Source organism: Typopeltis vanoorti, chromosome 8 (genome assembly GCF_054136105.1).
Source record: "Typopeltis vanoorti isolate ZY-2024b chromosome 8, IOZ_Tvanoo_1.0, whole genome shotgun sequence".
Classification (NCBI taxonomy): domain Eukaryota; kingdom Metazoa; phylum Arthropoda; class Arachnida; order Uropygi; family Thelyphonidae; genus Typopeltis; species Typopeltis vanoorti.
Window position 1 is genome coordinate 98,062,645 of NC_143556.1, and position 15,821 is coordinate 98,078,465.

At 36.6% G+C, this 15,821-nt stretch overlaps 1 protein-coding gene across 2 annotated transcripts in view; it reads right to left on the reverse strand.

Moving 5' to 3' along the window:
- eIF2Bbeta (eukaryotic translation initiation factor 2B subunit beta) overlaps positions 1–15,821 on the reverse strand; it is a 280,714-nt gene that overhangs the window by 4,366 nt on the left and 260,527 nt on the right. For both annotated transcript variants that reach the window (XM_090396840.1, XM_090396841.1), the window contains exon 13: positions 11,264–11,348. In XM_090396840.1, the coding sequence (XP_090252966.1) occupies positions 11,264–11,348 (85 nt within the window). The remainder of the gene's footprint in view (positions 1–11,263; positions 11,349–15,821) is intronic.

The window sequence follows — 15,821 nt, forward strand, 5'->3', positions numbered from 1 at the left end:
AATCTTCTAAGGCTTTGTACAGTATCAATCCACCTATATCTTGGTCTTCCTCTGGGTCGTTTTCCTGCCAACCTGGCAGAGAACACTTGTTTTGCCAATCTTTCCTCGTCCATTCAGTTTAAGTGACCATACCACCTGAAATTAGCTCTGCTAACGCATTCCTGGATGCTGACAACATCAAGTTCTTTCCTAATATCTTCGTTTTTAATATGATATTGCCATTGATGCCATCTGTTCACACCTCTAATCTTTCTCAGGACTCCAATATCTGCGGTCTCTAGTCTTTGGTCAAGTGTTTTACTTCTGACCCAGCTCTCAGATCCATAAGTTAAAACTGGTTTGAACACTGTCTTGTATACAGCTAATTTAGTGTTCCGACTAATTTCTCCCTTATTCCATATGAATTTATTCAATTGACTTCCTACAATACCAGCTTTGTTGATTCTGTTGTCTATTTCCATATTTAATTTACTATCTTCACCAAAAATCGTGCCTAAGTAGCTGAAATGTTTTACTTGTTCCACAGGTTCCCTGTTCACAACACAGTTGACATTTTCAACAATTCTACCTATTGTCTTTGTCTTTTTAATGCTCACCTTCATACCATATCTATTACAACAGTTATTCAATTTAGTCAGGGAATCTTGCAAACTTGTAGTGGATTTATTTAGAAGTATAACATCATCCGCATAAAAGCAAAGAGCTGACATTAACATCTCTAATTTTGATATCAGGTTTAATATCACTTTCCTTCATAATGTGATCCATATAGATAATGAATAACAGAGGGGATAATGTACATCCTTGTCTCACACCAGATTTAACATTAAACCATCTTCCTGTACTTCAATTCTAACTGCTGACTTACAACTCAAATAAAGACTAAGTATTGCTTGATATAATGCCCCATTGACATCATATAAGTGTAGCGTATTGAATAGCTTCTCTCTCAGCACCTGTGATATGCCTTTTCCAGATCGACAAAACTTAAATACAGATCTGATCATGACAGCCTCTATTTGGCCTGAATCCAGCTTGTTCTTCACCACCTTTTCTTCCACAATTCTTCTCAACCGTTTCTCAAGTATACTTGCATAGATCTTGCCAGGAACACTCAGTAAGGAAATACCTCTGTAATTCTCACATTCAGTTTTATTTCCTTTTTTATACATGGGTACTATTAGAGCTCTACTCCAATCATCGGGAATTCGTCCCTCTGTCCAGGCTTTCTGAGGTATGCAGTGCAGCCACTGTAAGACTTTTATACCATCATACTTCAGCATTCCTGGTCAAATATCAACTACTCCTGCTGCCTTTCAACATTTCAAGCCTTTGATGGCTTTTTCTACTTCAAGTATGGATATGAATTCCTGACTGTATGCCTGTTGAGTGTTTTTGTACAACTGTGCTATCCCTACTTGTTTCATTTAGCAATTTTTCGAAGTAATTACTCCATACTTCAAGGATATCTTTTTCTCCCATTTTCATGTCCCTTTTATCATCTCTAACTCCTTTTACAGCACTCTTTCCTCCATTTCTAAGCTTCTTCAACAACCTCCAGAATATCTTACCACCTTCTTGATATTTATTTTCCATGTTCTTGCTCTTGCCAAAGTCCTCCCATGATATTCGTTTAGCTAGTTTTACACAGTGTTTTGCTTTCTGACATTAGTCTCTGTACTCTCTCTACGGGCAAAAGCTGACTTATTTGCCAGGAACGTTTGATATGCTTTCTTCTTTTCCTTCACTGCCTCTTTAACTTCCTGTGTCCACCATGGAGTTCTGGTTTCTCTATCCTTACTGACAACCTCACAACATGCCTCTCTGGCTGAATCAATCAGGGTTTTCTTCAAGGCTTGCCACTGAATCTCCAAGATTTGGTTCCTGTTCTCAAACTCTTTCATTTGTTCTTCAATGATCTTTGTGTATTTCAGTCTACAGTTCACATCTGAGAGCTGCTCAACTTTTATTCACTTTAAAACTTTCTTACATTAATATAATTAACGGCTATTTTAGCCTATTTTTGTTTAGGTGTGTCCCTTATATTTAATACATTGGCTAACATAACTCAAAAGGGTATATATATATATAATTTAGGACATTACGGGCGAGTGTAGAAGGCAATTATGGCAGAATAAAAAATGTTGAAAAATTATGCACATACCTTGATTTTGGTTTAAAGATGCCTTCTAAATCCAAGCTCTTGTGGAAGGGGGGGGGGGGAAAGAGAGGGAAAGAACATGGGGATGTACTTGGGACACGGGAAATAAGTTTGGGAACCCGGGTTACTATTAATAATATATATATAAATATATATATATATTATTTTGTTGTGGGGAGAGGGGGGGGAGGAAGGGGAAGGGTATCCTTATGTGGAAACTGGGCCAAGGGTTTACGGGGTGTGGACTGTTTCGGTCATCGTCTGACCATCGTCGGAACTTTGTGGGAATGACTGTAGGGCTATGTCAAGGCTGCAAGATGTATCTGCCAAATTTGGGCATTTGTTTTGCTAAATGGCCGGAGGCGTGGCTTAATTTGTAAGTTTTGGAACGTCCAACATTTGGAAATTAGGTAGGGGCAGTGGACGTTGATAGAATTACCATTACATTTTATGGCAATAGTTTCGGATATTCTAAGCATCGTTTCGTTTTCTTGTTTGTCAATGATTATGGCTTTGTCAATTTGGGGAATGTGTTTTAGTTCAAGGGCGTGAGCTGCAATTTCAGTCTTCCCTGTATTCTGTGGTTTGTTTTTCTTTTTGATGTTGCGATGTTTTTTCGTGTTCAGATATTCTGGAATAGGAATATTGCAATCCCTGAAGTGCTCTTGTAGTCTAGTCCATAACGACCTTGTAGAGCCCGTGTAGGTGATGTCACAGTCTTTTTGACAAGGAAATTTGTAGATTACGTTGTGGTGTTCGAATAATTCTTTATGAGTGAGAGATTTAGTAGGTTTTAGGAGAGTTCCTAATTTATGGTTTGTGGTGAATACTAGCTTATAGTTCGTGTTTTTGAAAATGTATTTGTAAGACTTGTATGTGTTTTGGATGTATGGCAATTTGATGACCATGCGTGTCGGAAAGTCTGCTTTTGTTGTATTATTGTTAAGAAGGCATTTTGCCGTAAAGTACGCATAATTTATTAGATGCGTGGGGTAGTTTCGATTTTTGAAAACCTGTGTTAAATACTTGAGTTCAGTGTTAAGAAAATTGCTGTTGGTGGAGAATTTGTAAGCATTGATAAATTGTGATAGGATGACTGATTTTTTAACGGAATATCCTTATGTTTCCACATAAGGATACCCTTCCCCCCCTCTCCCCACAACAAAATAATATATATATATATTTATATATATATTATTAATAGTAACCCGGGTTCCCAAACTTATTTCCCGTGTCCCAAGTACATCCCCATGTTCTTTCCCTCTCTTCTCCCCCCCCCATTACACAAGAGCTTGGATTTAGATGGCATCTTTAAACTAAAATCAAGGTATGTACATAATTTTTCAACATTTTTTATTCTGCCATAATTGCCTTCTACACTCGCCCGTAATGTCCTAAATTATATATACATATACCCCTTTTGAGTTATGTTAGCCAATGTATTAAATATAAGGGACACTCCTAAACAAAAACAGGCTAAAATAGCCGTTAATTATATTAATAGTGTTTTAGAGGAGTAGCATGGGAATTTCCCAGAAATTATACTTAACTTTCTTACATATTCTTCTTTTCGATATGAAATTCAATTTTATCCTACTCAAGACTAAATAGTGATCGTTTTCATATCCTCTGTACACTCTGGTGTCCTGCACCAGGAGAAAACTTCACTATCAACAATAATATAGTCAATGAGACTTTTCTTATTCCTTGCCTCTTCTCTCCATGTGAATTTGTGCACATTTTTATGTTGGAACATAGTGTTAGTAATAAGCAGTCCATTTCCTGAGCAGAAATCCAACAGGTATTTGCCATTATTATCAGCTTTGCTCTTTTCTCCAAATTGTCCCAAAATATTTTTGTATGTGTGACAATCATTTCCTACTCTGCTATTTAGATCCCCAATGAGGACCAACTTTTCCTTTTTCATTGTGTCAGTTGCTTTTTCTAAAGCATCAAAAACTTCCTCCGATTCTACCTTAGTAGAACCTTCTGTGGGACCATAAGCACAAATAAGTCTCATTGTCCAGTTCCCCATTCTCATATTTGCCCACAGCACTCTACTTCAAATTGCCTGCCATTCAAGAAGATTAGCCTTGTATTTTGTGTTGAATACTATGGCTACTCCTAATATAACATTTTGTATTTATTGCTCAGAAAGATCTCACCAGTTTTTATCTTTTTAGTTTCAGTCACACCTATTATGTTGATTTGGTACTTATCTAATTCTTCAGCTAGCTCCATTTCTTTGCCATTCAGGCTTCTTATGTTGATAGTACCGATCTTTAACTCTGGTGTTGTTGAGTTGGGGCATGCTTTCAGATTTGTTCCAGTAGCTGACTTTTCGCTGTTCGCCCTGGTTTCCCGGCAAAAACAACGGGAGCCTTGTTTAACCGGACGCCCCAGCCGGCATGAAATTTTGTCATGTTGTACCATCATTTTGTATATTGGTTTAAGCTAATGAGAATATAATTTGGTCAGCTAAATCCCAAATTGCCAGCCCATCCTTGTTCATTCAGTATCCAGTAGATACCCAACAGGGTTCACTACAAGAACTGAGGATTGGACATTAGGTCAGAAGCCCTGGTCAGTTCTCTGCATTCCTTTAAAGGCTATGTGGAGGTTTCCTCTCAGTTATACATCTTTGACCCTTAAGCTATGTGTCCCCCTAAACCTTAATAAACTATCCACTAACACTCCCAAATCTCTGGCTTCATCAATTTCCTGGAGTACAGTCTACCAATGTGGTATACAGCTAGTAATCTTTTCACCTGTAAATGCATAACATTACACTTTGCCACATTAAACCGAAACCCATTCTCCTTTGCCCAGTCTGCGAATCTATCCAAATCATCCTTCCAAATTTTGACATCATCTGTATTAACTATTGCTCTACCCATCTTTGCATCATCAGCAAATAACTGAACAGTTCCTCTCAGATCTTTTCCTATGTCGTTAATGAACAAATTAAACAGCAGCAGCAGTCCAAGAATAGAAACGTGCAGCACATCACTAGTCACAGGCCTTTTTGGACTCTACTCCCGAATACGATACTCTCTGATATCCCTCCATCAACCACCCTCCTATCCATCTCACCAACCCTATATCCAGTGGTGTAGCTACAGCTTCTGCTGCCTGGGGCGGTCCCTGAGTTTGCACCCCTCTCAATACACACTAAAAATACTACAAAAAGTAAAAATGACATATAAGGAGTAAATTAAAAAGCTATATTTATTTTTGAAATAAAACTTTAATTTCAACATTCCAAAATATTATATTTCTTGTTTTTCTGTTAGTAAAATCATCAATGACATTGGCGAAGTCTATTTCACAGTAATGTAGGTAATTCTTAATCAATTTTATTTAGAAAAACTCCTCTCACAACTAGCAACACTTACAACAATTGTGAGGAAAATTCACAGCAGTATTACAATACTTGGAACTGAGTTCTCGAGAATGTATTTTAGAATTAACTGTAAAAGTTCAAAGTGTCCCCCTCGGGCGGACAGTCCCCCCCCCCCCCCCAGCTATGTCACTGCCTATATTCATCCCCATGTGCTGCAGTTCATTGATTAGAATTCCATGTGGTATCCTGTCCAAGGCCTTTGCAATTCAGCAGTATTACTGTAAACCCATTACCTTCATCCAACACAGCTGTCACTGTATTATAAAAAATGAGCAAGTTGCTGAGGCATGATCTACCCTTCAAAAAACCATGCCCCCCCAATACAGTATCCCATTTCCATCTATCCATTCCTGTATTATGCTCTTGACCAACTTTTTCAATAATTTGACAATGACTCCTGATATGCTGATCAGTTGGTAATTTGCTACAGTAGTTTTTTAGCCTCCATTATGCAGCCGAACTATTTTCCCCTCTTTCCACTCCCTTGGGACTAACCCAAGCTGAGACTTAGATTAAACAATATGGGCAAGGGAAGTGACATTCTATTGCTGCTTCATGTAAAACTCGAGCTGGTATACCATCAAATCACACAGCTGCATTTTCATTAAGGTTCTGTAATATGCTATGCACCTCCATTTCATTTTACCTCAGTAACCATATAAGCCTTTGACGCTCTCATTCCTGCAATATCACCATCTGGATGATATACTCTTGCTGAGTGTTCACTTAGTAATTCTACTATATTGACATTCAGTTGCCTCCCTACTGTCATATCGATGTTTCTATATGATTTATGCTTAATTTGTTGTTTTATTAAATCTATCCTTTCTTACCTAAAACCTTATTCAATCAAAATCCTACCAGCTTCTCTATTGTTATATATTTACCTTTTGTTATTTATTCTTTCTACTCTTACTTTAATCTTATTCTTATATCTAGGATTGTTTCCTCTTCAGATACTGGCGAATTTATATTTTGCTGCACCAGCCAGTAGAAATTCCTATAGTAGAAAAGATCCTTACTCAGGGAGACAATACTAGATTCTAGGCTTTCTTACACAATATCTTATTCAAACTGCCATATAGATTCAGATTATTGCAATCGTGACCTAAATCTATTATTATATTCACTTTCTAAATCCTTCCCGCTAAAATAGGTTCTATTTTTATAAGTGGTAATTTGGAATTGTAATCAGGCATGACTCAGGTTCAGGTAAATATGACATGTTTATTGGAATATCTAAAAAATACAATACAAAATTTATACACTCAATTATGCTCAATACTAAATAAAACTCGAATTAAGAGGTTAACACTTTCTAAATTAATTAAATCTTATAAAGCATGTTAGACATAGTAACTGCATATTGGGATAGATAGCAAATGATATGAAGTTAAGCTAAATACCTTTCAGTAGTATTACTCGCAAGAGAAAACTAACAAACATTCTAATGTTACTGAGATACTAAATTCTACTATTCTTATCGCATCAAGTTAATCCTATCACATACAAAATTACAAAAGATCTCTTCCAAACAATTCTTCTTACTCTCAAAGGAGATTAACTTTCTAAATAGAGACTGTCCACAGAGTTCTTTAGAATACAGTTCTTAATTTTGCATTCATAAACAATCTTCTCTCTTCTAATGAACTTTCACACAAAATTAGAGTAATTGCACCTTACTGAGCGTCGTTCTGCACCACGTGTATTTCTGGATACTTCTCATCTATTGACTGTCCATGTGCCAACTTAGGGGGTTACACTATCTTCATTCCTTCTGCTGAAAACGGACTCAAATCTTTGCGTTTCAGGAACAACTCAATGGACTTTTCAGCAACGGCTTGATTCTGCTAGGACTGGAACGTTTGCCTTTAGCTTAGCATAAAATCCTACTTCATTTTTAAGAACGCTCGCTGTCTGACATCTTATCACAGACTTCACCCCCCCTTTACGTGAAACTGCCCGCCAACTTCCGAACTACCAAAACAGGAAAACCTTACGACCAGAGAGAGTGTTCCAATATGGGCTCAACCCCTCATATTCTTCTATAGAGCGCCTTCTTTTCTCAGTCCCCTTTTAGCACACGGCCCTTATCTTTTCCACCCTTTGGATTCATCCTTCGCTTTTATGACGCTGTTATACTTGGATTCACAGAATACATGGCAACGTAATTTTCCGAGTAAGCTATAACCGCTAGCATTACGCTGTACAAATGTAGCTTTATGCCTTCCAGGAATTATTACTTAGCAACTTTTTTAGATGATGCACAGTAAATTTTACATAGCTTAAGTGAGGCTTAAATTTAAATCAGATTATCTCTCTTTTTTGGCATACTTAAAAATGAAATCTTAATATAATCACATCAGCTTAAATATAAGCCACTTGAAATAAAGAATACAAATTTTACATAAAGTGAAGAAGTTTCACTTTTAATTACAGCTGATGTGCAGGTATTTCTCTTTGTCAGCAAGTTTTATATGTTAGATTCCAAATGAATGATTTCTTTCCAAGATTCCTTCATTTAGGATCTAACACTACCATCGGCACTCCTTAAAATCATTCTGCCATATACCTTCTTTCTTTTACTTGCAGCATATAGAAAGAACTGTTTGGGATTCTCTTTAGCCTGCATTGCTAACTTCCTTTCATAATCTGCTTTTGCCTTTCTTACCACAGTAATTACCCTTCTAGCCTGTGCCTTGTATTGTTCATGTGCCTGCAGGTCACCTTTCTCCTTAAATTCCCTCCACAACTGTTTTTTTTTTTTTTTTTTTTTTGCAGCTCCAGCTTGATGATAGTATTCATCTATTTGACTCCCACTTGATTTACTCTCGTGACTCTAGGTATGCAGTCTGCCATTACCTCCCTCAAACACTCCACTTCCCATGTACTATCAACATCCAGTGCTTGCAGTTTTACATGCCATGGCACTGATCTAAGGAATCTCCTAAGCTTGTCATACTTACCAGCCCTATAATTCCACATATACCATGTCTTAACTCAAAATTCCACACATTTGGCCACCTCCCAGGTCAAGACCATATGATCACTCTCACCAATTAGTGGCAACATGGTCATATTAGTTATAGATAAATTCTCAGATGTAATTACTAGACAAGCACTCTTGAACCCCTAGTATATTCCATTACATGCTATCTCAGGTAATTATCCCTTAGTAACTGCATAAAATTCATTTCCTTCATCCCATGTGTCCTTTCCTCCTTCCAATTTATGTTCCCATAGTTGAAATTCCCCATAATAATTATTTGTCCTCCACTCATTGAGTCTATTTGGCAATGTATAATATCTCCATCTTTTCCATCCAAATGTATATTTTGTTCTCACACCAGATAGCCCCAGATATGCTATTTTCACTGGCCTGCAGTTGAACAGTTCATATCATCAATAACACTCTGCCTCCTCCTCCTCCCATTCTTTTCTCTCTATCCTCCCTGAACACACTATATCCTTTACATTCTATCCTACTAACTATATCATCTTCTGTTAGCCATATCTCACTAATGCCAATAACCTTTTGCCAGGTTGAGCCAACCAATGTCAAAAATTTCTCCTGCATGTTCCAAATGCTCCTGGCATTAGTGTACATAAAGTTCAAAAACTCCTTAGGCCCACTTTTATCCTGATGCTTTATACTAACTATCCCATTCTGGCTTGTTACCAGTGGCACTAACTTAGCATATTATACACATTCAACACTCAGCTGCCTCACTGATGTCTGCATATTCACTCAACAGCTTACCCCTCTATTATGTGAATAACAGTGAGTGAGCAACAAGTTTTCAGACTTAGAGGAGGTGCCTATATAATAAAAAGTTTTGTTAAGTTAATGGATCATGTTTAGTGTGAGATCAGTGATGCCTTCTATCACTGGTTGGTTACAAGTAGCAACTAAATGTAAACAACTGAAGTCTGTAGGTAAAGTGCACAGGTAGACGTGACTTTCACTTTATTTTCTGATATCCTGAAGTTAAAACAAACAAAAAATAAATAAATAACTAAGAAAAACTTTCTGATCGGTTTCTGTTAGGATACGAGGCTCTGAGTGTTTTGCATGTTAAAGGAACTTCTAATTTTTTATATAGTGAGGACCAAAATTGATTCAAGAGAGAGTCTTAAAAAAGGCATTTCATTAGCACATTATATACAAATATAGGCAGCATGAAAATTGAAGAAAGAGATATTCTAGATTCATTTTTAATATGATTCTGAATCATATTAAAAATGAGGTTATTAGGAAGGAACATGGCATTGTTAACATTGAGGAATGCATGAACAGAGCTAATCTCAGATGATATGGTCATTTAAACAGGAAGGGTGGTGGTGGAAGATAAGCAAAACAAGTATTTGTTGCCAGAATGGCAGGAAAAAGACAATAGGAAGACCTAAGTCCAGCCAAGGCAGGGAACTGATACAGTTAGAAGTGCCTTAGAAGATCAAAATATAAGATCTAGCAATATTAGAGTCATGAGAGATAATAAAATAATAATTAACATAATATACTGTATGTTCAACGAGGGTATATAGGTCACTAGATGATGATGATGATCTAAATCATACTAGCCTAGAGTAGAAGTAAATTCACCTGCCTAATATTGGATGCAAGAGTAGTGCTCCTTGTAGTGCTTCTTGGTTGATGAGAAGAAAAATCAGTAATCAGCAATTCTATTGCAATTATCAGGGATTCTGTAACATTTCAGCTGCTTTCATCAACACTCTTTGCAGTTAGATTAAGACTTGTCATTTAACTTAGAATTCTTTCATCAAATGAAGTGATCTTCATCCAAGGAATGCTGTACTAATGCAATTTTTTTTGGTGTTCATAACATACATATTGTTATATTCTTTGAGTCAGTTAAGTTTGTCGTTGAGTGTGGGGTCTTTCAAGTACCTAGAAAGTACTAATTTAAGTTACTGAAAAAAGTAGAATGCATACATTTAGTTCTGTTATTAGAGTATTTCATTTCTGTACCAAGTAGTTATTTTATCTAAAAATATCATCATGAGTTCTTCTTAGGAAAACATACTGTACTTTGAAGCAAGGTTCACAATCATAAAAGTTGTGTAAGGCATTTCATAGTAATGTCCCATTACTAGATGCTCACATTTACATTGTAAATTCTGTAAATAACAAACTTCTGCCATGCAACTCAATGAATTTCCAAATAATTTTTGTTAACATTATATTTGAATGTTAAGTACATAAATTTCAGTATCATTACTTGAAACAAAGGAGATAAATTATTGATAGCTGCAACTGGAATGTTCGGCATGATGGATATATGCCTAAATAATGGTCCATTTATTTCTGAGCAAGAAATGTATGAATATAACAATAAAACTGAATAAGAAAATTATATTTTAGACAGACAGATACATATTTTAGAAGAACAACTTCATCATATAGTCCAGAAGGTAATAGACATGTGACATGATAAACACATTCATTCATTCTGTTTATCATGTCACATGTGATGGTAATGAGAGTAACATGTCAAATAAAGCATTTTGTCAAATCATTTAAAAGTAAAATAGCACTGATGTTCTTTCTAGTGTATAAATTTTAATTGTTTATGAGTAAACAACTGTCTACTCATAAACAATTACTGTTTATTATTTGCTATTATTTAAATTTAAATAATCAACTATAAAATTTCTAGTTATGTAAAAGAAATACTTACATATTAGATATGAAAAGTGTTACAAATTCTGGAGGGACATAGTCAAAAGTAGGATTAACAAGCTGAACATTTGGGAGTAGTTCACCTGAAATTAAACAAAAAAATAAAAGAAAATATTATCTAAGACCTCCAGTAAGTCAAGCACTCATCAAAGGAGGCTATAAATCACCCAAACCAGCAGTTATACCTTCCCTTTAAATTCATTCACACTAGATGTAATCACTACCCCTAAAGGCAAACTATTCCACTCACTCACTGCTCTCTGGGAGAAAAACCTAGCTGCTTACCCCTTTTGGCTGTGAACAAACTTAACTTCCATGGATGCCCCCTCTGAACTTCAAATTCTTGCCCACCAATATGTCAATATCCTTTGCCTCCTCAGTTTCTTGTAGCATAAACCCAGTAATATAATATGTCGCTAGAAATCTAATCACGGCAAAGTGCAGAACTTTACGCTTACTAACATTAAACATGACAGTCATTTTCGTTTGCCCATATTTCCAGCCTATTCAAATCATTTTGTAAGTGCTGAATATCAGTAGCATCCCTGATTGCCCTGCCTATCTTTGCATCATCAGCAAACAATTGCACATCTAATGATAGACCCTGCCTGATGTCATATTAATGTATAGATTTAAAAATAATGGCCCAATGAATCCCGAGGTACACCACTGGTCATTTTTTTTTTAATCTTTGTACTTGTTATGGGCAGTAATACCCTTAAATCTAGCTGATTCACACCCATTGTATACCACTTTTTGATATCTGTCTGTCAACCATCTCCTGATCCAAGTCAAGAGTTTATATTCCCATCCCATATTCTCCAGTTTATGTAAAAGTTCTTCATGTGGTATCCTATCAAATGCCTTAGAAAAACCCAACATTATCATAGTGTATCCATTCACTTTATCCAACTCAGCCATAACATTATAAAATATGAGAAAATTGCTAAAACATGACCTTCCTTTAGTAAACTCATGCTACTCCTTGCAGAGTATAGCATGTTTGTCTACATATTTCTGCATGCGAGATCTTACCAACTTCTCTAAAATCTTCACTACCACACCAGCGATACTGATGTTAGTAGTCAGACACATAAGTTTTGCACCACTCTTGTATAATGGAACTATATATCATATATTCCTGTGGTATCATTGCTGAGCTGAGACTCAAGTTATACAAACATATGAAAAGTTTGTTATTTGCTATTCCTTTAGCAAATATATTATTCCATCTGTCTCCTCTATAGACAAATTCTTATGCAGGTTATGCAACAGCTCTTCAATCCCATTTTCATGAAATTCTAACCTTCATCCAGTGTAGCAGTAGCACTGCACCATGTTACATAAACCTGGTTGATATATTTTAACAAAGTGAGCACTCATTAATTGAACAATCTCATTAGCTTCTGACACTCAAGTACCATCTGCATTCAATAAATTCATGACTTATTTTTCACGGTATTAACAACACCACACACTTTTTTCACAAAGATGTTTCATTAACGTTTATATTTCGCTGATTTTCAACTCAGCATCATCAGAGCACAACACACTTCTACACACAACAGCGAGTGAAACAATATAATTGCAAAAGACAAAAGATCTAAAGTCATATTTTTGGCACCCTCTAAAAAAAATAATAAAAAAAAGCTATGCAGGAGTTTTTCATAGGATAACCGTCTCCCAAATTTTTGGCAAATTAATGCAACCATATTTGTTAAGGTTGGGAAAATTCTTCAAAACCATTGCTGACTCAAAAAATAACCTTTCAAATCTATAACGACTCCTAAATAGCAAATTCGTTTTCCTCCATCTAATCCAGTGTGAAGGAGTGTCCAAAGCGTGGTCTGCCAGTCCTGACTTGCCTAGTAATAGTAGCAAATGTATTGTTTATGTTCTTCCAGGTGGATGTTCACTGAACTTCCTGTTTGCCCATAATAGGCCAAGTCACAGTCACAAGGAACTTCATACACTCCTGAGTGTGCTAAAGGGTGAAGTTTATCCTTAGGCGAGCGGATCAGAGTTGCCAGCTTGACATGAGGTTTGAAAGTGGTGCAAAGGCCATGTTTCAACAAAACTTTGGCTATCTTTTCTGATGTACCTCGGATATAGGGAATAGAAATGGTCATGTTGTATTCTTGTGGATTAGGGGAGGGCAGAGTAATGGGCCTATGTAGTATATTTTATCTATTTTGTAAGGATTGAAGCCATTGGCTAAGACTGCATGGTGCAGATATTGGAGTTCTGTGGTCAGAGCTTTATCGTTAGAACAAATGGCTCTGGCTCTGTGTGTAACTATTTTTAAAATGCCGTACTGTCGGACTGGATGATGATGTGATTGTTTATGTAGGTATCTTCCTGTGTGTGTAGGCTTTCTGTAAATAGAAAAAGATAGTGATCCATCTGAAAGGCAGGTGACTAATGTGTCAAGAAATGGTAAACAGTTATTTGATTCTTTTTCTACTGTGAAGTGGATTTTGGGATGTTGGCTGTTTAGGTAGGTGACAAACGCATCCAAAGTGTCTTGTTCATGGGGCCAGATGGCAAACACATCATATAAATAGCGTAAACTGCACTTGTAGCTGTGGTAAGTACTTTGTTTTCCAAGTGTTCCATGTAAAAATTTGCTAATGGGGGGAGAGGGAGGAACCCATAGCAGTACCATTAATCTGTTTGTAGAATTTTCCTCCCCATGTAAAGTAACCTGCATTCATGGTAAATTTAAATAATTCAAAAATATCAGGGGGAAATTTAGACCTGATTAAATCAAGAGTGTCTATAAGTGGTACATTGGTAAATAAGGAGAAGACATCGAAACTAACCATTATGTCTGAATCTTTTAGGATTAGATTTTTAACCAGTGTTTTGAAGTGGACTGAATTTTTTACGAAAGTAGAGGAGTTGCCAGTAAGGGAGGCAAGCGACTTGGCTAAATGCCGGGCCAGTTTATATGTGGGACTATCTATGCTATCGATAGGGAGTAGGGAGTATTACTTTTGTGGATTTTTGGTAATCCATAAATACAGGGTGGTTATACATGAATTGGTTTTATTTTCCTGATGATTTCTTTGGGCCATGATGTTATTTGCTTTCTGCATGCAAGATCTTACCAACTTCTTTAAAATCTTCACTACCACACCTGAGATACACAAGAAATCATCAGGAAAATAAAACCAATTCATGTTAAACCACCCTGTATTTATGGATTACCAAAAATCCACATTACTAATACCCCCTACGCCCCATAGTCGATAGCATAGATAGTCCCACATATAAACTGGCCCGGCATTTAGCCAAGTCTGAATTTTTTTACAAAAGTAGGAGTTGCCAGTAAGGGGAGCAAGTGACTTGGCTAAATGCCGGGCCAGTTTATATGTGGGACTATCTATGCTATCGACTATGGGGCGTAGGGGATATTAGTAATGTGGATTTTTGGTAATCCATAAATGTAACAACACTAGAAATCATCGATCAAGTGCACGATATGGTATTGGATGACCGACGAGTCAAAGTGTGTAAAATTGCTGAGACTATAGGCATTTCAAAAGAACATGTAGGATATATTTCGCATGAAGAATTGCAAATGAAAAAGCTTTTCACAAGATGGGTGCCATGCTTGCTCACAGGAGATCATAAACACACTCACATGAAAATCTCTGAACAGTGCTTGGAGCATTTTAACAAGAATAAAACTGATTTTGTGTGTTGATTTATTACTATGGATGAGATTAGGATTCACTATTACATACCAGAATTCAAACAGCAGTCAAAACAGTGGGCAGAATCCGGTTGTTCAGTGCCAAAGAAGACAAATTCGGTTCCATCAGCAGGAAAGGTCATGGCATTGGTGTTTTTGGATGCTAAATGCATTTTGTTTATTCATTATCTTGAAAATTGTAAAACAGTAACTGGGGAATATTATTCCGATCTTTTAACCAGACTGAATGAAAAAATTCGTGAGAAAAGACCCAGTTTGCAGAAGAAAAAAAAAATCATCTTTCATCAGGACAATGCACCTGCCCACAAAGGGTTTTTGGCAATGGGAAAATTAAAGGATCTGTACTATGAATTGTTGGAACATCCATCATATTCCCCAGATTTGGCTCCCTCTGACTTCTATCTCTTCCCAAAACTAAAACTCCTCTTCACTGGTCAGCGTTTTTCTTCAAATCAAGAGGTGATTGCAGCTGTAGAGGGGTATTTTGCAGATTTTACTGAGAACCACTACAGGGATGGGAAAATGGCGCTGGAGCATCGCTGGAATAAATGTATTAGTCTTAAGGGAGATTATGTTGAAAAATGAAAATAATTTTGAAATTACAAATTTGTTTTTTCATTGTTAGGCCGAGAACTTTTCAGACCACCCTCGTATAGAAGACAAAGCTATGGATAGGATTTGAGGTCAATGAGAAAAGGTAATTTAATTACAGGAGGAAGAGAGTGGGTCGAAGTACAGAGCCCTGTGGTACTCCAGCAGTGGTGGGAAATTTAAGGAGAGAACACCATCTACTATGGACATGGTGAACACTGTGAGAAAGCTGGAGACAACTACAAAG